The sequence below is a fragment of the Rhynchophorus ferrugineus genome, unplaced genomic scaffold, assembly GCF_030347505.1.
Source record: "Rhynchophorus ferrugineus isolate W39M unplaced genomic scaffold, kcgeb_rfMv2 rfM8, whole genome shotgun sequence".
Lineage (NCBI taxonomy): Eukaryota > Metazoa > Arthropoda > Insecta > Coleoptera > Curculionidae > Rhynchophorus > Rhynchophorus ferrugineus.
Window position 1 is genome coordinate 5,644,756 of NW_027472587.1, and position 26,352 is coordinate 5,671,107.

Here is a 26,352-nt window from a genome sequence, read left to right on the forward strand (position 1 = left end):
ATATCGTCAGGATATCCACAAGTATAGTGCATTATGAGGTGCTAAAACTGCATGAAACTGTTACTGTAGATGTTTAATGAAAACAATTGAATAAATTCAATGATGTATTATTGCACAAAAAATAACAGGAAAAGCCAATAACAGACGTAAAGTCATCACATTACATTATGCTTGTCAACAGGTTGCAAGAGCTGTTAAGGAGACACTGTTCGAAGCAGCTTGAATAAGAAGTTCTGCTGTAACCAGAGTACTCACCAGGCACATCGCCTTCAGATTATTACCGCTTATTCAGTTTGATATGGCATGATTTTATGAATTATATTATTCATAAATGAATTATATACGAATTATAAACAATATTTTTATTTATTTTTATTTTACAACAATTAATTAATTTCAATATAAGCAATTTTAAAGTAGCAAATGATAAGAATATAATAGGAAGCTCCTAATGTTTAAACAAATATCAACTAACATCGATTTTTTTAATATTCATTAATTAATTAATTGAAATTTAATTTCCAGCAGTTAATGTTTAATATTTGTCATAATATCTACGCCACTGTATATCGATACACACCCGTCAATAGGTAAGACAACAACAACCCTCCATTACTCTGTCCCAATTCGAACCGACATGAAACGCTGTCCCAGATCGTCCCACTATAACCCCTAACCTACTTCTCTCCAATCCCAATATCGGCTTTCCATACAAATAGTGAGGATAAAAACCGAAAACAAATAGACATTCCAAGCGTGGATCGTTCAAAAGGCGAGTTTAGAAATTCCGTGTCTGTTTGCGATATCCATTGGTGGCTATGTGTCGATGACCTCATTTATCCACCACCTGCCCTTAATGCCGGCATAAGGGCTGTATAATTAGCAGGTAGCGCTGAAAGGAGAATCTTTTTTGCACGGTGGGTTTGTGGGGAAATCAATCAGGGTCGACGACACAAAAACAACTCGTCCATAGATAAAAAAGCATACGTGATTAATAGTCCTTTTATAGAGGTGGTAAATTAGGTTTATATTAAATACGAAACTATATTTTCAAGTTCATTTATATCTATCATAAGTAGAAATTATAGTAATTTATTCTTATATCGATATATATTTGGTGTGATACTTAGTAATAAAAGGTTTGCATAACAAGTCAATTGAAAAGTCCGCGGTCTAGCATAGTAAAGCATATTTTTTGGCAAAAATAGTTTTTTTTTATTCAACATAATTCCCTTCAAGGGTTCTACACTGATTATAGCGACTCTCCAACTTTTCGACACCATTTTTGTAGTACGATTTGTCCTTGGCTTCAAACTTTTTTTGAGATCTGAGAACAGGAAATTGTCGCTAGGGGCTAGATCTGGAGAATACGGTGGATGGATGGATTTTTGCCATCGTTTTCACTGACTTGTGATACGGTGCATAGTCTTGGTGAATCAGCACTTTCTTTTTCTTCAAATGCGGCTGTTTTTCGGAGAGTTCGTCCTTCAAACGGTCCAATAACGCTACGTAATAGTCGATGTTGATGGTCTATCCTTTTCAAGGTAGACAATGAAAATTATTCCATGCGCATCCGAAAATACAGACGCCATAAACTTGGCAGCCGCCTGTTGCCTTTTCCCACGTTTTGGAGCTGGTTCATCGTGTGCAGTGCAGTCGGATGACTGTCGATTGGGCTTCTGAGTGAACTGATGGAGCCATGTTTCATCCATTGCTACATATTGACGCAAAAACTAGGATTTATTACGCTTGATCTTCTTTAAACACTACTCCTAATCATCAACTCGTCGTTGTTTTTGGTCAAAAGTGATTTCGCGCGGCACCCACTTTGCACAGAGCTTTTTCATATCCAAATATTCGTGAATGATATAATATACACGTTCAGTTGATATATTTAGAGTGCTTGCTATTTCATTCAATTTGCGGTCATTCAAAATCATTTTGTGTATTTTTTTAATATTTTCGTCGGTAACAACCTCTTTTGCTTCCACTGCGTTCACCGTCTTCGGCGCTCATTTCACCATGTCTAAACTTAGCGTACCAATCCTTGATGGTTGATTTTCCTGGGGAAGTATTCCGGAAACTCGGCATCAAGCCAAGTTCTTGCTTCAACTGTATTTCTTCCCTTCAAAAAGCAATATTTTATTAATACGCGAAATTCCTTTTTATCCATTTTTTTCACAATAACAAAAGTTGATTCACTCAAAGTGCTATAATTCACAAAGTAATGATCCGATAGCTCTCAAATTTATACACGCATCTTTTGAGGGTTATCTAACTAACAAGCATAGATTTAGTTCTAGAAGCGCCATCTATATGTCAGGGCGGGGACTTTTCAATTGACCTGTTATATCACGTTGTAATAGTGTTATAATTTGTGTATTTGTATACCATTTAGCACTTAAGCCTCAGATGGCCCCTTAGTCACCATGTTAGATGAGTTGCTGTAGTATTGTTCATAAAAAAATTATAAGAAATTAATTAGCGTTATAGTGAAGTGTAATTAACTACTTTTTTTATGGAAAAATTTTGAATCAGAGCAATTTTTCTATCGGATAACCTATATTGCCTTTCTCTCGGTGTTAAAATTTATATGTGCTTTAATGATTTTTGATCAGCAACTGTTAAGCATTCTTAACTAACTGCATCACGTTAGACAAAGAGCAAAACACATTAGAACCAAAATAAAACAGGTGTACTGGTTAGTCGGAGATACACTCAACTTGATCTAAAATCAAAGAGGTTGATCTATAATACAATTATAAACCCAATTTGGACCTATGAGGTGCAAATATGAGGTTGCACTAAACATTCAAATCAACTAGTCACACAGCGCTATCAAAACAAGGTTCTTCGATTGATTACCAATGCCTATCTCTATGTAACCAATGAAGAACTGCACGATGACCTGGAAATCAAATGGATTTGCGAAGTTATCTAAGATTTCGCCTTGAAACACGAAAGAACCTTAGTAAATCACACTAACGTGGAAGCAATACAACTGCTGGACAGCGCGCAGGATGTCAGGAGATTGAAAGGAACATAACCATACGAACTTATCTAAAGTGTATACATTTAGTGTAAACTATAGCTATAAGCTAATAATTAATAAATAATTATAATTTTATAATTGAGGAATGCATACTGATGTATTTTCTCGTACTCGACTTGCTTGTTAATTAATCCAAGTACATAGGAAAAGTAGTAATTAATTAATTGTAAATTAAGATTGAACTAAGCGTATCTGATAAAGATTTTATAAAAAAATGTCTTAACTAACTATTAAATTCAGTTCAGATTTATTCAGTATTGCACAATGAAAATTGTATTTTCAACATTTAATGTTGTATGATTTAAATAAACTGGCTACAAAAGCCTATCAAACTATGGTGATGCTATACCTATAATCATATCTCAAATACCTGTTTTGGTTTCAATCATTTATAAGTGGTGATTTTGATGTCAATGATAAAGAACGACTTGGAAAACTAAAAGATTTCGAACACAATGTATTGCAAGACCTACGGATGAAAACTCAGCTTAAATTATCAAAGAACTTTCAGACAATTCCGAATTTGATAAACAACTGTTTCTCAGACGTTTACATGCCTCTGAGATAGATCCAAAAGGAGGATAAATGACCATCACACTAATTTACTGAACGCATACACTTGTTATATATATCGTAGGATCAGCAAGTTGTATTAGTATTAAGCGAGCTGCTAAAATTGACTGATATCTGGTGCCACAGATATCTAGCGACGTCAGAGCATGTTGTGAGAGTTGAGAAGTATACAATATTTCAATTCTAATGGGTAGATATGCCACATCAAGGGTACTCAAGAGATGTTCACTATTGTTCAGATCCATGGGGCATAGCTTAGCTGGCACAAGCTTTCAAAATGCTGAGAAGTGCGATAAACTATCTATGACCGAATAGCTACCAAACCATTCTCGATCTGTCGGCAAAGATGGGAAAATTTGTGGAAAATATTTTTGTTAATATATATTTTTCTCAGTAAATGCCTTTTTAAAGTGAAATAATGATCAAAACTGGTAATAATTAGACATTTATTTGAAACATAATATATTCTAGTAATGATTTAAATTTTATTTTATAGCTAAGATGTAGCTAAAATTTGTTGAAAGTAAAAGTCGAAGAATGTAAAATTCAGATAATCAAAGAAGAAACAATTAGACATCATTTTGTTAAGATATAAGAACAGTATACGGTGATACTCTGAAATAATTAAATTTGCTAACAAAAGTAGACCCGGATCAAACCAACAAAATATAAAACTATTAACGACACCCTAATGATCTAATGACAAGGAAAATACAATGCATTATAATATAAGAATAAGTTTCAACATTAAATCAATTATTTGTGATATTAGTCTATATTTATTTATAAAAAATAATGATGAGGTCTAATATGATAAATATCTGGACATATATTAATTATATTTTTATTATTTCGTTTCATTCAATGCTTTTTTAAATAAAATGTGTTATTTCTAAAGTTTTACCATTTTTATTTACTTCCTGAACCTATTTACATACTTAATATATTCGACATTAAATCTAATAATTACAAAATAAGTAAATAAAGCTTTATATACGCATTCGCCAAACTCGGAGATTTTGTGGCGTAATGTATCCTGAAAATATTAGTCGGAGTTTTTATTTCGATATGGTGAAGGAAACTAGTTGTCGGATTTGGTTTCAAAAGCTTGACTGTAAATTTCTGGTCGGAAGCAAAGTGGAACCTTATGAGCCGTGTTAAATTATCATGAGAGATCAAAATTTTGATATGTTGGGGCATTGATATGCATGAGATATTATTTCTTGCAGTTACCACTTTTTTAGGAAGATGCGATAAATGGGTATCAGTTCAAAAGGCGAAGAATCTTTCTACGCCAACTCCCAAAGCTTCCTGGAAAATGAAGGAGTAAATCGTTAAAAAGTTTCAGTTAGGGCTTCAATGTTACAAAAGCAACCCTCAAATCTTGCAGGTATATCTAAGTAACTTAATACCAAGAGCCAATAGACCACACCTTTTCAAAAGAGAATATATGAATAAAATGTTAATGTCCCTTAGTGAAACCTATTATTAACTGTTAAAATATGTTTTTAAATTAACTAGTTGATTTCTATGCAAATAACATATACAAGTAATGACATAAAAAGGCGTTAATGAGTCCTTTTTCCCATTAATTAGCATAAATATATTTCTTAGCCACATAGTATACATTTATAGCATCATTGTGTGTAACTTATTGTATTGTAATATGCATAGTATAGAGAATTTTTATTAACTAGTTAAGTAATAAAATACCATTAAAATTCATGTTGGTTTCGCAGAGGAAATCAGCAGTATTAGGTACGCTTCTCGGAAAAACAGCTTAATCATCCATTCATTAACAGCCTTGTAAACAAAATTATGCAGCAATATATACTACATAAGGTGCATAAAATAAAAATCGTTAATTTTTCACTTTTATTTATTTGTGAACTAATGGAATATTATTTTCTCGAAAGAAAATTAGGGTCTCGCGGGATGGGGCATTCTCAACACTTAAACATATTTCAGTCTAACTTTCTCAGGATGTGGGGCCACATTAGTATGTTCGTAACAAAAAAAGAAATTGTACTTGGAACATTTGCGATGAGACAGTTATCACCAGTCAAAAGATGTATTTTTGTCCAAGGCATTAGAAAATGTACAAGTAGTGGTCAACAACATCTACAAATGAATTAGAAACTGGAAAATACAGCCAAGTCCGTCCATGTCAATGATCCGTTGCGGTGGTACTGACGAAAAACTAATTATATAACTTGCCATCATCCATCTTGATGGTAGGTGAAATTAGAAACATCATGTTAAACAAAAATCAGAGCAGATTAGACTCAAAGTTAAGGAACTGCCATTAAGTAAACAAACACTAATTAGTCGTAAGATACTCGCAACTTGCTCTAAAATCATAGAGATTGGTTTATCAATCTTATGATTAAGCCAATTAGGACCTGTGAGATTCACATATGGAGTTACACTAAAATATGAATCCTACTAGTATTAATGGATTAATTACCAATGCTTATCGCTAAGAAACCAACGAAGAGTATCGTACAGTTCTCCAAATCAAATGGATTTACGAACTGATCCAAAAATTAGATTTAAAACATTAAATAAGATTGATAAATCACAGCGTCCTGGAAGCAATAGAGCTACTGCACAATATGCAGGAAATCAGAATGGTGAAGCAAGCCAAACCACAAGAACTTGTATATTGTATAAGTGCATTCTAAAGTAGCTTAATTTTATTTTCATTTGAGAAATACATATGGATGTATTATCCAACACTCGCTCTGTGAATATCTAATGATATCCAATGTGAAATATAATGAATAAATGAGATATATAAACAAATAAAAATATATAATATATAATAATAAAATATAATAATATAATACTTAACTTCCATTTACTGATATAAAAAAGGCAAAATCCAATAAAATTTATTTTTATTCGTTTTCTTTAGATGTCATTTCCTGCCTTCTTTAAACAACCATCTGTATTGTGGTTAAACTGTGTCTTGCTTCCGTTGTTCAAGCAAAGGAACCACTAAGCTTTAAGTACTTAAATAAAACATATTTTAAATATCAAAATAATAATAATTTTCAATCAATAATGTTCATCGGTAATAAAGTTGGTAAATGGAAAATCAATTAGGAAAACCTTTGATAACGAACATAAAGAGTTAATCATTTATTCAAATTTATTTACTATCTATTATATCTACTTAAAGGGTTTAACACAATTGAAGCAGTTTCTTCAAGCCAGAGAATGATCTAAAGTCCAACGGAACTAAATTAATCAAGTAGGACGACTGAGTGATTATTTCAATTTTGTTATTGATCAAAAAGTCGCGAGAAAAAATATATAACGAAGAATACCAATTGGATATCACACTATTTTTTAACACAGTAATATTGTTCAGTAAAACAAATGGTTTTCAGTACATTATCACTTGAAATAAGCTTCTCAAGTGAGTATATAAACAACGAAAAGCAAGATAAAATATATATTTATTCATCATTTTTGTATCTCTGTCGTCTTTTTTAAATTATTTTTATGTAATCCGCAATTTGTATAACAATTTGTCACTTCCGCTATAGCAAAAAACTAATTGTTTTGGAGAGTTATAAAAAATATCTTAGTATTATAAATATAAAATGCAATTATGTAACATTAAAAACTAACATTACAAGAATTATAATAAAGTGAACCTGCATCTTAATTTCTTTTACACAAAAGCTGTTATTATATATGCTATGATAATAACAAAAACATACATTTCTTTCCTGTTTTGTTGTCATCCTCAAGGACAAGCGAATAATTATATTTAAAAACGTTTTAATTTAACAGTTCGTACATTTCCATATATTTATCTGTACCAATAAACAATTTTTTTAACATAATATAAATTACAAAAACCATACGATCGATTAAAATCAAAATCAAATAACTCATTAGTCCGTACTTACCCACAAAACGTTAACCGATTGGAAAATATCTGGTTTCGCCGGTTTTCTATCGGATAGATGGCGAAAAAATTGAGAAAGCAGCCGCACGTTACTGTTCGGACCGTCGACTCACTACCGCAACATGCAACTGATGCCGCGATGAGGTTAGTTTTACCTCCGACTGTTTATCGTGTTGCCATAGGCGCAGCGCAAGGCTGAAATCTGCAGGAATCCGGCGTTCTCTTGGGAGATGGGCGACTATCAGCGGGTTTATATCTAAAAATCAATGATGCTATTTAGGTGAAGTAGCGGATGGCTTAAAATGTTTTTTTCTAGTATATAACTAATTATTAATTTGTATCAGGTAAATTAATTTTAAAGGATTTAGATTAGTCTATTAAATCGCATCGCGTACATTTGTAATTAACTTCCTGTTGAAGCCTCACTTTTCAGTAAGTGTCATTTCCAAAAAATATTGAGAATGTAGAAGGGCATCTTCTATGGGCGCATGCGAAACGGTGTTTTAGTTTGTTCATTTGCGGCTAGGGGGCTTCAAATTTAAATTTGACAGCAAAGCTAAATTTGACATATTCAGCTTTTATAAGACTGCTCTAAAATATGAGAAGTTGTAGAGTCCGTGCGTTTATATTTGGAGAAAATAATCAAGAAATTACTGAATATTTTGGACTTTTGGTAATTATATACTGTCTATAGAAACAATTTCATTTATATACAAAGAATATAGGTTTTTTTTTTCGATAAAACTTATTAAACTTATAAAGCGAATTGGATGGATGTTTCAATAAGGCTGACAAAGCAAACTTAAAAACTCATCTTACGTGTTATATATTCTTATTTTATTATCTGTGTTTTTGCAGTTATTTTTTAGTTAAAATGATTTGTTTAAATCCGAAGACATCTTAGGTGTCCCAGGATGTAGTACCATTTCAAATAGAATGCACAGCTTTCTTAGGAATCCTGTTCTATGTCAGAAATGACTTTTAGCAATAAATAATGAAAAACTGATGAGAAGCCCTGGTGAGGCCTTAAATAAGATCAAAAGAATTTGTAGTGTACATTTTACACAGGCTGACTATAAATCGAAATTTGGAAAAGCATTGCTTAACAGGGATGCGGTTTCCAGTTGTTATTTAAATTGTTAGCCTTGTATTAATGTTAACTCTATGTAACTGATTTGAAAAATATATGTCAGGAAAAGTTATTGGGTAGAACAGTGAGGTTATTCAAACTCGGCAGTATGATAGATGTAACATGAAAAAGCCAGTGCCTTTTTTACTTAGTTTGTAAACGATATATTGACTATTCTATTTAATTCCCAGATTATGCACAAAACTTAACAAGCAGTCTGTCCAATATTTTAAATCACCAAATGCCTGTATTTTTTCCAAACAATCTATTGTTTTAAGCATTCTGAGACATAATTATATATAATATTTATGTGTTGTTTGTTTTGGTGGATGAGACAAGTGAACAGAATAGCAAAAGGAAAAATTAAACATTTTTTATTGCAACATCTAAATATAATACAGCTTATATGGATAACATACAATTATACACTTACAATAAATATTTGTCAAAAATAAGATTTAAAAACAGATTACAAAATAAATAGTCTTCAGTATATATCGTACTGTACTCTATATTTGGCTCACTTATATTTAAGATATTAAAAATTTTAATTTTATTAAACATTGTATATTTAAAATTATAAATTGTTTTTTGTCAAATTTTATATTACGTTTTAAAATATGGTTAGTATAATATATTGTCATTAAACATAAATATTTCAATGAATTCTCTTTTCAAATAATATTACTAATATAAATTTTACATATAGCTAAATAAAATGAATTTTTAAATTTTTGCTGCATTTTTATTTTTAGTGCTACCACTATTATTGTTATAATTATTACTGCTATTATTATAATTAACATATTTGAAATTTACCATTACTCATATAGTCAGTCGCGCCCTCTAGTTGCAAATGAACGCTAAACTTGTTCACATGTAATGTAATGGGGGATGCCCTTCTAATATCTCTAGATTTTGTAGTCATTTTATTGGGCGTTGGTGGTTAAGGACGAACAAAAAAGTTTCAACGAATATGTGCCGAGTAAATAGCATTTGCGGGAAGTTTTACATATTTACTTGAGTATGAAGAAAGAGGCTACTGAATGTCACCGAATGCTTTGTGAATTTTATGGCAACCACACTCCATCTAGTTCAACATGTGAAGAAACTTTTCGGCGGTCGATGGTGGCACGTCTGAACTGAATACTAGTCAGTGAGTGAATGATCGAAAATACTCTTCAATAATATCCCAGAATAACGTCTCGGCCAGATCTATATAGTCTGGGTGAAGAAAACTTCCATCTTTATAACATGCGAAAGTGTGAGGACAAAAGGAGGTTTTGTTTCGCTTATGGAAAATTTAAATATAGCTAGAAGAATACCTGAAATCAAACTAGCATAACACTTTCCTTATTAAAACTCCTATAAAATTTCCATAAAAATCAATACTTCATCCATCACAACCCATCAACAACAACATATACTCCGTCCAGTCATAAAAAACCATCATGTTAAAATTGACTTTAACGAAATGAATTATCCAAAGATATAAATAAATGATACAGAATAGATAACTTAGAAAGATCATAAAATGTGTTAAATCTGGGATAGGTTATCGTTTATCTAAAGCACTTTATCCTTAAACTGTTTGCAATATATTTTATGAAATATTCTGCAATATATTTAGATAACAATGTCATAAATAACAGCAGTTGTCTTAAGAGCTAGTCGGTATTGAAATGGAATAAAGCAAGCTTGCTTTATTTTAAAGGCCCCTGTATGTAATCGGAGGATATTCTAATACTGCAACATCGTTTTAGCGTTCACGGGGAATAACTTTATTCAATGACTCTGCCGCTTAGGTCTCACCGAATGTTCACTTCTTTGACAATATCAGAAAATTATAGGTGATATACTTTTATGGGACCAGATCGCAAGCTATTTGTGATCAATTCACATAATCTCTGCAAGAGGCATCACATCCTTAAATCAGTCTGGCGCCTACTGAAGACGTTAATATTTTAACTAGTCGATTCTGTAATCTGATATTGTGACTTTGCAACAGAAATTGAATGATAACGGGTTAAATAGACGCCGCAAAAAAAAACACGGCCATATAGAAAGCCGAAATATACCTGCCCTTAGAGAAAAAATACTTGGTTAGATTGAATATTTCCAACTAAGAATTATTTAAGTTGCCACTCTACCCCCCATATGCTTTGAAAATAAATGTTTTCAAGAGATAGGCTAAATAAAAATTAGCCTTCTTGTTAAGTCTCTCCATTTTCTGTTTCACTCTTTCTATTTATTACATTTCTATTTACCTGCGGCTTTAAAATATTTAGTTATTTTAATTTTATAATGAAATGTTAAGGTCCGTTCGATTATAACAGGTCAAGTGAAAACTCTCCGGCCTACCATAGTAAAATAAATTTTTTAGCAAAATTAGTTTATTTTATTCAGCATAATTCCCTTTATTGGTGATAAACTGATTATAGCGACCTTCCAACTTTTCGGTACAATTTTAGTAGTACGATTTGAGATTTGCTTCAAAATAGGCCTCAGTTTAGGCGATAACCTCTTTATTCGACGAAAATTTCTTCACAACCACCATTCTTTTGAGATCTGAGAACAAGAAATAGTCGCTGGAGGCCAGATCTGGAGAATACGGTCGATAAGGAAGCTACTCGGAGCCTAATTCATGGATTTTTGCTATCGTTTTCACTGACTTGTGACACTGTGCATTGTCTTGGTGAAGCAGCACTTTCTTTTTCTGCAAATGCTTTCTGCGATTTCATCCTTCAAACGATCCAGTAACGCTATATAATAGTCGCGGTTGATGGTCCTTCCTTTTTCAAGGTAGTCAATGAAATTTATTCCATGCGCATCCCAAAATACAGACGCCATAAACTTGCCAGCCGACGCTTGCATTTTCCCACGCTTTGGAGCGGGTTCATCGTATGTAGTCCATTCGGATGACTGTCGATTGGACTTCGGAGGGAAATGATGGAGTCATGTTTCATTCATTATCATATATCGATGCATATACTCGGGTTTATTACGCTTGATTATCTTCAAATACTGCTCCGAATCATCAACGACGAATTGGTCGTTGTCTTTGGTCAAAAGTGAGATTTGCACAGAACTTTCGCATACTCAAATATTCGTGAATGATATAATGTACACGTTCAGTTGATATCTTTAGAATGTCTGGTATTTCATTCAATTTCAATTTACGGTTATTCATGTTTTAGCCGATAACATCCTCTTTCACCACGTCTAAACTTAGCATACCAATCCTTGATGGTTGATTTTCTTTGGGAAATGTCCGGAAACTTGGCATCAAGCCAAGTTTTTGCTTCAACTGTAATTTTTTCCTTCAAAAAACAATATTTTTTCAACACGAAATTCCTTTTTATACATTTTTTTCACAATAACAAAATTTGCTTCACTCAAAATTCTGTAATTCACAAACTATTGATCAGACAGCTGTCATATTTATACACGCATCTTTTGATTATTAAGGCTAACTAAAAAGGAGATGGATTTGCGTCATCTATATGTCAAGCCGGGGACTATTCAATTGAACTGTTATATCGTATATTACTTAGATTTATTTTTCAGCGAAATATAATGTTGTTTAAGACGTACGCCTATGAATGAACTTAAAACATTATCCTAACGGAACCAATAATGAGAGAACCTAAAGTTAAATATAATCTTAGACATCATAATTTCATCAATTATTTATTGCTAATTGCTTTCAGTATTGTCTTAATAAATATTATATGAAATTAGGCGATGAATTATCGATGTAACATTGGCATACTTAACTAATCCTTTTCTAGTTGCCTGACCGAAAATATCATTTATTTTTGGTTAAATACCTGATCATCTATGACAGAAGTGTTGAACTAATTTAAATAAATAATTTGCAATATCGCTATAAAATGGAAGTATTAATGAAATCAAATTAATGCATTATGAACAATTCTTTTTTTTTTTGAAAATGTAACTTCTAAATATTCATAAATATGCTATCGTTCAAGACGAAAACGAATATTCAGTTCAAAGTTTCTCCAACTATTGAAAAGCAATATTTTTGTAAAGGGAAAGTATTTAAAATACTATTTTTAAAGAAATAATTAATAAATTTGTTGTCGTTAGGGAAAGAACACATTACTTCTTCTGTTTCTCCAACTTTTCGAAATCGAACCGACTTCAAAAAAGGAGGAGGTTCTATATTCGGCCGTATATATTCTTTTAGTATGTGTCCGTCAACTATGGACCTGCCGGCTTGGTGGCGCAGTGGTAAAGGCGATGGGAGAGTCCTCCTTCTGTTGCGATAGCCGCGAATCCTGCTGGGGCATGGTCGTAAATTTATGTATGTGATTGTTTAAACTTTGTGAATGTTCTAGGCAAGACTGTAAAATCCGACAAGGAAAATGATCCCAGTCATGCCAGTAACCAGGCTGGGTAAGTCCGGATGTCTTCTGGGATAATTTCTAAAGTTGGTCATTCGCCAATCGGTAGGCTTTAATGCTGAGGACCGTGGTTCGGAGCCCACGTTAAACTTTAGGCCCAATCCAGATAAATCCCTACTTGGTAAAAGGAGACTTTAAAATATATTTAAAAAAAATGATGGACCAATTTTTAAAATTCTTTTTTTACTTGAGAGTGAGATATTGAAGGATGTTAAAAAAATTTAACCGCCTTCAAAAAATAAATAAGTAAAGCACAAAAATGTAAAAAATAGTTAAAATCAAACTTAGACTTTTAACACAAACAAAAACGTCTTAAAATAAAATATGTACAGAATAATCGTTGTAATAAATAAATAAATATCAGTTTGAAGTCGGTGTTGAGCGCTCAAGCAATACAAAAATAATAATATAACTATATGTCATAAACACAAAATTAAAAGGAACAAAACAAATCTAATTTAATATAACACTTTGGGCACTGTACCGACTTCAAACTGATTTTTATTTAGTTATTACAACGATTATTACGTACATATTTTATTTTAAAAAAAATTTTGTGTTAAAATTCTGTTTGATTATTTTTTACATTTTAGTGATTTCCTTATTTATTCTTTAAAGTCGGTTCAATTTTTTTACAAAAATAGTTTTGTTATTAAAAATCATCTTAAAGAAAATTGTTTCAAACATAATGTATTTAAATAGGAAAAGGAGAATAATAAAGATGCTTTTGATGAGATATGTTTTATGACAAAAAATAAATACACAAACTCAAATAAGACAAAAGGCACTCATCAGAAACAGCGTTGTTATCAGAAGTGAAGGGATCTACTCCAGGATTTAGGATATGAGAAGATTTAGAGAACAAATCCATAAGAGCAATTTTTGCAGTAGTTTTTCGAATATGCCTGTCGAAAGAAGGTGAACCAATTCCTCACAGATTTCTCTAGCATAATCAACCTTTTAGATGAAGGGTTTAGCGGGTATATTTAAAACACAGTGAAGAAGAACAAGACATATACAGCATATACAAGTTCTGCAGCAAAAATAGAGCCGTATTTTTTAAGAAGTTTTTTGATAGATTACAGATTTATTGATGAACTGATTAAGCAATTACAGGTGAAGGAACATGTCAGGGTTATTCAACAATAATTATTTAAGTGATACAAAAAGTCTTCAGGCAGCTTCTTTAAAAGAATAATTGTCAGGTTATCAGAACTCAGTACCCATAAGTGCTTCACTAAAACATTATCGTAGATTCAATACCTTAATATACTTCTATATAGATTATATTTGTATATAGCTTCTCATATATAATAGCTTTCTTCGTAAATACGTATTAGTTATCATATTATAAAAATTCAATGGTCTCTTAGTTTTGCGCTTATAGGGAATACAATTTCCTTACCTTTAAACCACTCATGTTCTCGAGATCACTAATTCAGCGTCACTATTCACGTTCTTTGTTTTCTTTGATTTACATAAAAAGGTTTAACACGGTTAGAGCACATAGTAATTGTGTAAAAATATTTACATTTTAAATATTTGGAAATTATATATACGCTTTTTAGATAGAAATAGTGATGTTCTAACTTGAATATCATTAAAAATAACCCCTTGCCACATAAATTTGAGACAGGTGCAGAAAAAAACACTGCTTAAATTTTGCTTAATTATATGATTCTTTTATATGATCAATGGGATAACGAATAGGAATACATGATTGGATTAACGTAATAAAATTCTGGAAACAGAAAAGACGGAGATAGCTTCGGCCTTTCAAATCCGAACCTGTAACAACACTGTACAAATTCTCACATATTGCCAATAGTTCCTGGCTGGGAAATGAGGGGTTATGTTTAAACCCTTTAAAATTTATTTCTACACCTTATATTTAGAGGTGTTTTAATCATCCTTTTCTTCCATCCAGGTCATGAACACGCATACATTTACGCTCGTTGAAAATATTAAATATTTTGTAAGGAGAATTAAATTAGTGGCAAACAATGTATACAGGAACGTAAAAAACACACATGTTATGTAATTTAGTTCATTTATTTTCTAGATTCCATTGATAATAGTTTGTCTAACGCACATCATTTAAATGGGTGACATTGTCTAAAAAACAATTCTAACATCGTATATTTAATTATAGACAAATATGTAGAAATAAGCATTATGGAAAATATTATTTGGGTAAGATCATTAAAATATATATAATCCTTTGAAAATTTCAATTATCTTTCTTCCTACATTTACAAATATAACTCATTCCATATCGGAAGTATACAGATAAATAAATACAAAACTAACGATGACCAAATGAGTTTAATTTTTCTTTTCTTATTACGCACTTTTCTTCAGTGCTGCAGCGATACAATTTCACTTACCAAGTTTTTTACAGATAACCTGTATACCATTTTCTTGGGTTAGAGTATCATTCTGAACCCACAAAAAACTTTTTACAATAAAATTTACAAAAATTACAGCATTTATTCTATTACCTACATTAATTTAGAATATAATACTTCAGTTTTCTTTTGTATTATTCATTATTCCGATACATAATCTGCATGTATTTTTCATTGATTCAAATTAAATACGGTTCGGACAAAAGGCGCGTGACACCTTAATTAATGATGACATAATTATTTATGGGATTTATTATTAGCTAAACTAGTACTACTACAACATTCATAACTAGTTTGGTTTTTCTAATGACGAAATGGCGGAGGCTACATTTTGAACCTCGATGGACATCTAGTGGCGACCTGTGTTATTACAATTTTGCCATATTGTTAGTAGATGGCGCTCTGTAATACGCCCAAGGAATTCAATTGATAGCAATTTTTATAGTGTTGTAATGAAGTTAAAAACAAATAACACAGTATATAAGCAAGAGGAACCAAACTAGTTTTGTTTAAACAACCAATAAGTAATTTCATAACGTAATTAATGTTCTTATTCGAGTTATTTCTATACTACTGCTGTTGGAGTTTTATCTTACAGGGTTTTTGTTATGTTTTAAACATGACGCATGGGCTAACATTTATGTAATTTCATTTTTTTACATATACATGTATACTTGGATGATTACTAGAGTATTATATTTGTTTAATAAATGTAAACAACAATGGGGACTTGGTTGATATGTGATATAAACATTAGTGTTTTTGCGAATTTGAATGTGTAACCACGTTAATTCAAGTGATATCCATTAAAACAATATTATGATTACAATAAATAATTTGTTAATGTGAAGTAGGGAGGGTTGAAGACAATCTAATGAATATTTTATTTAACGAACAATATGACGAATGTAATTTGTTGATTTTGGCAGTGTAATATAACATTAGCTATGTCTTCACACTAACACACACATAGAGGCTAAATTGTTTTGATTGGTTTATAACTTAATCTAGAACATTTATAAATACTCAGTCTAACATACTGTTGAGCTATGCCTGTGACATTGTATATGTGTTCTTTTGTACAGGTATTGTACTTCTAAACGCTTATACAGTTGGAAACATCAATTACCTTTTCCGTAATACATACACAGACACGACTAGATTCTAACGAGTAGTCTAGAATAAATATATTTCAATCTAAAACGTTCACAATAGGAAATATATTTATCACACAGATGTGATTTACCACTTCTAACCACACATATTAGTTTCTTTAGTCTACTATATCCTTATTTACATTTTTAGCTTTATTGTAATTAAGTAAACACTAGAATGAATTTTCATATATATATGAAACAATGTACCAGAAATGTTTACCATTAGTTTGATTGTTTCTATCTAATGGAATTGATATTATTAAGTTTATTACAAAAATGAAAGAGTTAAATGATAAACGAAAAATAACAAATGAAAGTTAACAAATACCGATCGGAAATGATTATATAATAAATGGTAGACTTCATGAACTTAGACAAGAGAAGTTAATGACAAAAAAGATTTTTATAATATGCTAAAGGTGTGTTACAGTTTCACTAGTTTCTCATGAGCTTGGTAACATCTTTGGCAGTTTTACAAAAGGCCTATGTTCGAATCCCTGTTATATCCTATACTTTTGATGTCTTTAGTTGGACTATATTAATTTTCTCTCGCTAGAATGATTTTCATTTTTATTTTACTCGTTACACATCTATATATAAGTGATAATATACGAATATTATGTACGGTTGATGCTTATAGCTAAATGACAAGGAAAAAGTCGAGGTAACATAATAGCCATGAAGATGAGGCAATTTATTCGTAACGAGCTGCAATACTATGGAAAAAAATCCAATAATTCAGACGTAACTGCCCAGATAAAGACGACATTAAATTTTATTTGTGACGCTAAAGATAATGACGTATTTCTTCCAGTTTGTATGATAGCATGTTTGATTAGAAGTTGAGTTAATTAGTAAGGCTTATTTACATTCGTTCCATGGATGCTGTGCTTAAAGTACAAAATATTATTGTTTTATTAGTGCTTCTATTGGTAATTAATATATTGAGATCAGTCTAGATCAGCATATTTAATTTGTTAATTTATATTTGTCTCTAGTTAATTTGTTTAATTTATGTATTTATTTTTGTCAAATTAATGGAGTACTATACTTTTCATCAGTAATTATATTAATGATGCTTGGATGGTATTTCTTGGATAATTCAGTAAGTAACAATAATCAATAGTGAAGAATTAAATAGTTTATCTGGCGTATTTGATATTATCTTCCATAACTGATGTATTAATTTAGCTTGAACTATTTAGCTGTATGATAGTGGATAGAAATGTTTCATTAGATTAATGATTTTTAGTTAAAATATCATTAATATCTTTTACTGATATGATTGAAATAATAAATAAATAACAACGAGGGTTAACTCACTAGACTTCGAATAACAGTAATATTAGTACATCTTATTTCCGTGTTTAAAATGAAGGGAAATAGCAATGGTCGAGTTATTGAAATTTAGAGTGATAATGCGGTTTAAGTGATGGTAAGTGTTTATATTTAGAGCTGTCTTTTAGACTAATATACGAACAGATCTCTAATACCATAAGAATTTGTCGTGGAATATTTTAGCCCATCCTAACGGAATTTATGCAGACACTAATTCACTATTTAAGGCTATAAAATACGGACTGAAGCGGTCCGATTACTTAGCCCAGGATTGTTGGAACTTGAGAATACTCAAGCTTAGAAAATAACACCATAGCTTAAAGATGATGGAAATTTAATTAAATATATTGCAGTTCTTTTTTTGTCGTTTCGACGAATGCCATCATTTCGCAATTATAAACTAGTACGATATTAATATACACTGGAATGGGGACAAATACAAAAGTGATGGTGGTTAGTGGTGATTGGTAATTTGGTTAGTAATACTAATTTTGGTATACGTTAGATTCTGTGAAAATCGGTTAGGTACTTTCCCCTGTTAAGGAGCTCCATAATTTTTGGAACTCATAATAGTCCTAAATTGGGGGAGACAAGTAGAGTGACATAGTGACATGTATAATGTTTATTGTAGTTAGCCTTCCTGGCCTTTATCTGGTTTATTATCTTTTTATTCATTATTTATTTTTATCTTTTTCATCATTCTTAGATTATTTTAAATTAAAGATAATAATGTTCTATGGTTGCGGCTATACAGTATCAATTATAATTTAATAAGCCTTTATAAGCAGAAATTAAGCTTTTATAACCCAGAAATTGATGCCAAAGTGCCCAAAGTAACTGTATGGTTATGGATTATCGTTAGCTGTAAAGATATATAAACGCCTGCGAAAGTGGTTCCTGCTGGCTTTTGACGGTAGCATATATAACGTGTTAATCTTTGGATTTTTGCTTTGTCCGTTTTTATTTGTGATTTTTTGGTCTAACCCTAATCATCTAAACGTTAGATCTAGATTGCTATTTATTTTCCTGGTTGTTATCTCATTGTTATTGACTATCATTATCTTTGTCTGCTATTGATATTATCAATATGATTTGTCAGAAACATTATTTGAGGATAGAATTATTTATTGGTGATATTATTTATCAGACTGCCAATAATACTAACTATAGTCAGTACTATCAGTCAGTTCTATATATATGTATATATATATATATATATATATATATATATATATATATATATATATATATATATATATATATATATATATATATATATATAGAAGTCGCGATAATAACCAATTCTTGTTATATTTAATACGTATTTTATTCTCACTTTTGACGGTGAAAATTGGTTACTCTGGTACCTTTTCATTTCATTTTTAGAACTCTAACCTGATCAACTCGAAATCGAAACCTTCCACCCTTACATTTTTTTATTGTGTAAGTTAACAAATACTTACATTAATTTTGATCTCTGGTTTTATTTGATATTCTAAATTTTTTGTGTGTCGTTTTACTTAAATATAATATTTATTTTACGCCCTGGTTTACAAATTGCCCACCATTTGTAAAAATTAAGAGAAGAGAGATATGACCACGTACAACCATTTGTCCATTTTCTTCAAGAGATAATGTGACTGATACGTCACTAGTAATTCCATCATATCTATAGGGCGATGTTTATTGTATGTGACGGCAAGTGTTTCCATTTTAAGCTTTTGTTTGGATTGAGAGTAGCTCCTTGGTAATTCTAAAATATCATCATTTCTTATGCTTGAAATAATTTTATTAAAATAAAATTGTATTTTCATACCTATATAAATTAAAACTCATATACAACAACTACTAGTTCTTTAATAAACGACCACCAATTACTACAAGAAGCTCGCTCTAAGAGCGTATATATTGCGTAAACAAATTCGACGACAAAACCCATAAATTCGGTCGCGGCGTTTAGCCGGATTTCGTTTGGTCAGCGGCCGATTTCCCGTCTCTATCCGTTAAAATCAAATTGGGCCGACAGCAGTCGCAAACAAAATAATAAAAACGACGGTCGCTAAAATGACATAACGGTCGGAGAAGAATGGAAACGTTCCGAAAAGCTCGAACATATATTCATGTCCGACGAAGAATTATATTTCTTCATCGGGTTTGATTACGATTTCCAGACTGGCGAAATTGTTGATATTAGTGATTTATGGACGAGATAACGCTATAAAATGGATAGAGTCCGCTTTCATCCGCCTCGTGGATAATGCGAAAGTGAAAATGTATAAGGAAAAAATAAAACTATCGCCGGAGGTCGAGTCGAGTCAGCAGTAGATTCATTAAATTTCCAGTCGTTTTCATAATGTATTTGACTATATACTTGATGTTATAATTTGAGAAAAAAACCATTTTATTGCTATTGCTTTGATGTTATTGTTATCGTATAGTAATTATCATCAAAAAAATGTTGTATCTTCATTTTTACATTGTTAGTGATAGTATATTAATCAATAAAATCAAAAAGAAAGTATTAACAAATATTTTAAAACAAAATGTCCAGCAGAAAGGAAGTATTATCTGAAATCATCCTACTAACAACTAGGTAATATCACTACTTCAAGCAGACTTAGAGAACTGCTTATTAGATACAACAAGATGAAATAAGGATAAAGCTTGGTAAAGCCTTTGATAATCAATCATTGTGAGGTCTTTCAATCATTATCGGAATCTGATTAAGAACATACAGCCGAACCTGCACAAATGTGCCACCATTGAAGAGCGTATATCAGAAAGAGGTTTTGAAATAAATAAGAATTCGGAAGGAAGGAAAACTCAAGAAAAAATATGAGTCTGGTAAAGTTATTATTTATTTAACATTTCCCATAAAAATCGAAAATTTCTCAAGTTGTAAAAATGTCCAGACCAGGTATACAACCACAGGAGGACCTCCTATAGACCTATAAGCCTCCTACCAGTACCTGATGATCTAATAGAACAAATCCTTTTAAACATAATGACAGAGCACATAAGCAACACAATCTCTAGACACCAATTTGGATTCCCAGAGGATCATGGAACAATCGTACAAGTGCATCGCACTGGAGACGTCATCAGTAGATGTTTTTTTAGATATAAGTCGCTAAAGTTATATAGCGAAAACATCAAACAAGAAAAACATACAAACTTCATGGGAGGCCCATGTAGTTTGTATACTTGGGGCGTATGTTAACTTGGCAGCAGCACATCTGGACCAGGCGTAGTGTGTATTGGTTAATAGATTGCTACTTTTAAAAGGCAATAAGAACAAAATGATACAAAGCCATCATCAAAACAATATGGGCATATGAGATTCAACTGTGGCGCATACCCAGCAGCGGCAACCATGAAAGATTTCAGAGCAAAGTATTAATGGACATGCTCAATATTCCCCGAAGCGTAAGCAACAAGTACATGTATCTAGATCTCAATACGAGATCAGTAAAACAAGAAATATGTGAGCATAGCTTAACTTGCACAACATAAAAACGAGCTACCACCGGCACTGAGTGCAGTAGAAACAATTATAAGACGCAAGTTTGAAGAGATTTAGCATCTCCACTCTGCTAAAAATTCACCTAGAAGGATGGGACCGGTGCCCACAACCGGAAGCTCACACATAAAATAATATAATGAGCAAACAGTTTAGTATTTGGATAACACTGTTTTAACATGGATCGCCACGGCGTAGAATAGAGAAAGAAAGTAACCTCCAGATATTCCAGGTACGATAAATGAGATAAATAGCCGGTGTCTCTCTCAGAGACTAGTGAAGCTATTTCAAAAAGATCCGATAACAAATTCCTACCGAATAAGCAATGAACGATTTCCTTACCATCATTAACTCCAAATATAAAGGGATTAGGACCATAGTAGGAAGAGTGATCTGAATAATAGCTTGACTCTCAAGCATCCAAAGTAGTTACAATGGGGAGATTTAACTGGCTGTAACATATTACCTGCGAACCAAATGCTTATGTTGATCGTAGTAATTCAGCTAAATATAAAGAGTAATTAATTCGTTAAATTTAATTTGTATAATTTTATGTTTCTTAAAACCTATACCTTTTAGTTTTATGTAAATAAAGTTCTTAGGAAATAATTGGTGAGGAAAAGCAACAGAAACTGTTAAAACGTTAATTAAGAACAGCGAGATGAGCAATGACTATGATCGACATAGGGTGATATTGACTGAATTTAGCCATCAAATTGTTCCTTTGTGTAAGATGTACAAAGTATTACAGCAGCGTATGAAAAATAGTTGGAATATGAAAGGTCCAACAGATATGCCACATATAGCTTTTAACTGTCAGTATGATATAAGTCTTTAAACTATTTGAAACCACCTTAATAACTACAGGTACTTACAACATATTACTTTATAACTATATTTCTGGTAAATAGTTTGCCATAAAAAATTAAAGAATGTACCACTATTTGCTATGGGAAGAAGAAATATCCATGAAAGCTAGAAGCAACAAAATATTTAGAACAATAACCATGGAAAATACGATATACGGGATACGAATATGTAATATACGATCATAACAATGAAGTGGATTCTAACGAAAAATTGTCTGGGTGGAAATATTTCAACCAACAGAAAGTCCTCAAGCAATAGTCGCGATAAATCAACATTTTAGAAAGGACTCATTATTTCCTACCACCAATCGTCTATAGATCCAGTACAAAACTCTTGAAAAAATTATATTTTCCAGTCCTAAGCGAAATATTTCCTGAAATATTTTGCACACTATCATAATTTTACCTAAACGATTATTTCTATTATATTCGAAAAGCTGGATAAGTCGATTAAAGCCAAATAAAAAGAAATGCTAATTTTTTAATTCTAGTGTTGATATTAAAACCAAAAATTATTTTTACTTTGTTCATTCTGTACTGTTTCCTCATACTATGGCTGATATATAGAAAACAAGAATTTCAGGCTAAAGCTAATCCTTTGACATTTTATCTCTTTCATTCTCTTGGTCATCACCCGGTCCATCTGGCTGGCGACAGAGATTATTATTATTAGTACTCATCGTACCTGTACAGGTAAAAATACTTGATTTTTAAATTAATTAAGAATGGATAATTTATTATTTTATTTTATTACATTATTATAATTTACTATTTTACTATGTATATATATATATATATATATATATATATTTATTTTGTTACACCATGTTTTTCAATATTAAAAAAAAATTATATATATTCCTTAAATATTACGAAAACACAAAAACAATTACTTTTAATAAACTTTTTAAATTGGTATTTAATTTTAAAAGTTTAGTGTATTTTGATACTTAAATTTAAATGTTCGATGTAACTTAATCAGTTACTTAATCAGTGTGTCTTATTATATAACAATATAATTATTGTCTGGCAAATTAATTTTACGTATTTGGATATGAAAATGATATCATATAAATATTACAGCCATGCTGAAATATTTTTTTTTAAATAAAAAATAGTATTTGGCACATTAACAACAATGTTTGCCAATGAATGAAATATCAAAAGTAATCTTGAGAACATTATCCACTCTTAATTAATTTAGAAATCGAGAATTTTTTACCTGTACAACTACTGCTGACTGAGAGAGTGAAAGAGAAGATATGTCAAAAGAGCAGCTTATCTGAAATTCTCTCTGAAAAACGAAGCTCTTAGACTATCAGGGCGAATATTAAGTATTATGTATTAAATTTATTTTCTATTTTATTTATATCAATAAAAAAAACGTAGTTTCTGTATAACTAATTTAACAACAAACTGTTTATTGCATTGTCATAGATAAAATTTTAATAATGCTAATGATGAGGCTGATGTTCATGAAAACAATAATTTAAAAAAATATGAGCTAATCAAGGAATCGAACTATTGGCCTGTTGGAACTATTGCCTAGTAAAACCGACAACTCACCGTAATTCATCATCAATTAATTCATAATTAACATTAATTAAAAATAATTTAAGAGCACAACATAATAATTTATTATTTATTTATTGCACATGTTGAAAAATTACTAATTGAAAAATTAAATCGTGGAGAAAATCTATGAAATCTATCGTCGGTAAACTACAGTTATTAATTGCTCGGTTATTCAGCAACACCCTGACACTTCGTGCCCGCCATTTTAAGAGATATTTTTGTGCGTTGATAGCGGCGTATAGAAATTCAGTCGGATATTCATAAATTCAAATTCGATTTGACGTCTGAGAGATGAATTTAGAAGCAAAAGTCTCCGAACGCGCTCCAGTCCACGTCATCGTAGCCGGTCATGGTGTAGTCCTCGGCCGAATGACAGTAAACCGCCGAACTGATGGCGGTGTCGGTGGTGAAGGAAATCTGCGGCGCAACGGTTGGAGTCTGGTTAGCCCAACCCCATCCGTGACCCCAATCGACGCAAACACCTGTAAGAAGGAACGTTAGTATTTATTTTGTTAATTGATTTTTGGTGAAGCATTAAGGGGGGAAATAGGTGTGGAAGCTTCAAAAAATTAATTTTTTTTGTGGGTCGTAACTCGATGGTACAACTAATCAAGAATATACTGTGAATCAAATCTATCAAAAGTAAAATTTAAAAACAATTAATATAAGCGTATTAGTGAGCGTCCTCCGATATAATGGGGGGGAGCGTGTGACGTAGTTCGAGATGGTGTTGGAAGGATTCTTTGTTTCTTTCAGCGAAGATTTTTTCTTTCAGCATTTCATTTATAAAAAAAATATCTTCGTATCCTAAAAAAGGGGCATGGTGCTTCAAGCCGTAGTACTAGACCTCTTGAAAGATCATTTAATGCATAAAAATAACTGTAGTGAAACTGAAGAAGAGGATGAGAATCTGAACGAAGAACAAGAAAATAAAAACAGAATGGAAAGAAAAAAAGGAAGAAGAAGGAAGTAAAAATGAAGGTTTATCCAGAGTTTATTTACTCGATAGATGTATAGGCAGTCATATTCGATATGAGAATGAAATCTTCAATTTAACCGTTTGGCGATTGGCTTCAAAACATTTGCATTCTATTCTTTAAATTCATTCTTTAAAAATCGTTGAGGTCTCGGCATATTTCGCTGCGTGCTTATTTAAAGAAGGAACTTGAAGTAATTTAAACATTTTGAATGAGTTTAGTATTACTGTTGGTGACGTATTAATTAACATCTTTTAAATGTATATATATGTTCTTTATTATCAATTAAATAACTCCTCTTTGGGTATTAATTTACTCAAGGAAGAGAGAAAATAAATTGTAATTAATTTACAACTTTGTTTTCTCTCCCGCATCTCAATATGGTCTCAAGGTTCCCCGCTGGCCACAGCCTTATTTAACCTCTTTATTTCAGATCTGCCGAGAAAAGAGCACATTGATGTCGCGTTTTACGTAGATGGCACTGCTTTCTTCACGTCCGCCAGGTTCGAAGTTACAATTCATGAACGTTTACAGAAGCAGCCCGATCATGCGGTCAAGTGGTTCAAATTCTGGAGGTTGCAAATCAACCCCCTGAAAACCCAGGCCATCATTTTCCATAAGAAGCATTACGTACTGCGCGTCTCGCAACTTAAGATCGACACCGCAATAATTCCATGGCTGGATAACGTCACATACCTAGGTCTTCACGTCGACCGGCGGTTCGGTTGACATTCCCAATTCCAGAAAGCAATCCAAAAAGGTTCGGGGAGAGCAAACCTGCTGTCTTCCCTGATCTGCCCTTCTAACAGACTTCCCATCTCCATCAAATGCTTATTTTAAAAGATGTTAATTTGGTCCGTACTCCTCCACGGATCTAATCTACATCAAGTTTGTTACACCCAACCAGGTCAAATGGTTTCAGGTTTTCCAAAATAAGCTCCTCAGGAGAATATTAAACGCTCCATGGTTTGTCAGAAATAATCAAATTCGTAGGGAAACTGACACTCCAGAAATCAAGCACTTCATATCTCAATCATTCCACAAACAACAACTCAGCACAAGTTCTCCTGAAAACGCGCTTGTTCGCGAGCTGGTCGACATGCTGGGAGCTTAGCACCGCGTCACCGCCAAGCTCCCCCCCTTTTCCAGGCTGAAACGACCTCAACCGTCGCTACGGTCATAACTTTTGCCCCCATACAACAGTATCCAGTTGTGTGTTGACTCAGGTTCGCGAATCAATAGAATCGCCGGGCCCTCGTGCCCAATAACAGCTGCCCAATCAGCGGGTGACATATCCCCAAATTTAATGCAGTAGCAGTAGCGATCCACAGGGGTCAACTGTGAGGCGGTTTCGGTTTAGTGTATCGGTAAGCCCAGAGGCAGTCCCACATAACCCGGTGCAACT

The 26,352-nt window shown here is 32.0% G+C and overlaps 2 protein-coding genes across 3 annotated transcripts in view; both read right to left on the minus strand.

The window, feature by feature from the left end:
* Window positions 1-7,767, minus strand: part of LOC143200579 (uncharacterized) — a 68,804-nt gene extending 61,037 nt beyond the window's left edge. Inside the window, exon 1 of one of the 2 annotated variants that reach the window (XM_076411039.1) lies at window positions 7,549-7,767. The gene's annotated coding sequence lies outside the window, so the exon portion shown is untranslated. The remainder of the gene's footprint in view (window positions 1-7,548) is intronic. The other variant, XM_076411040.1, reaches the window with a different exon arrangement.
* Window positions 7,768-24,138: 16,371 nt separating this feature from the next.
* Window positions 24,139-26,352, minus strand: part of LOC143200580 (uncharacterized) — a 160,556-nt gene continuing 158,342 nt past the window's right edge. The window contains exon 7 of the mRNA XM_076411041.1: window positions 24,139-24,452. Coding sequence (XP_076267156.1) covers window positions 24,268-24,452 — 185 coding nt within the window. The 3' untranslated portion in view covers window positions 24,139-24,267. The remainder of the gene's footprint in view (window positions 24,453-26,352) is intronic.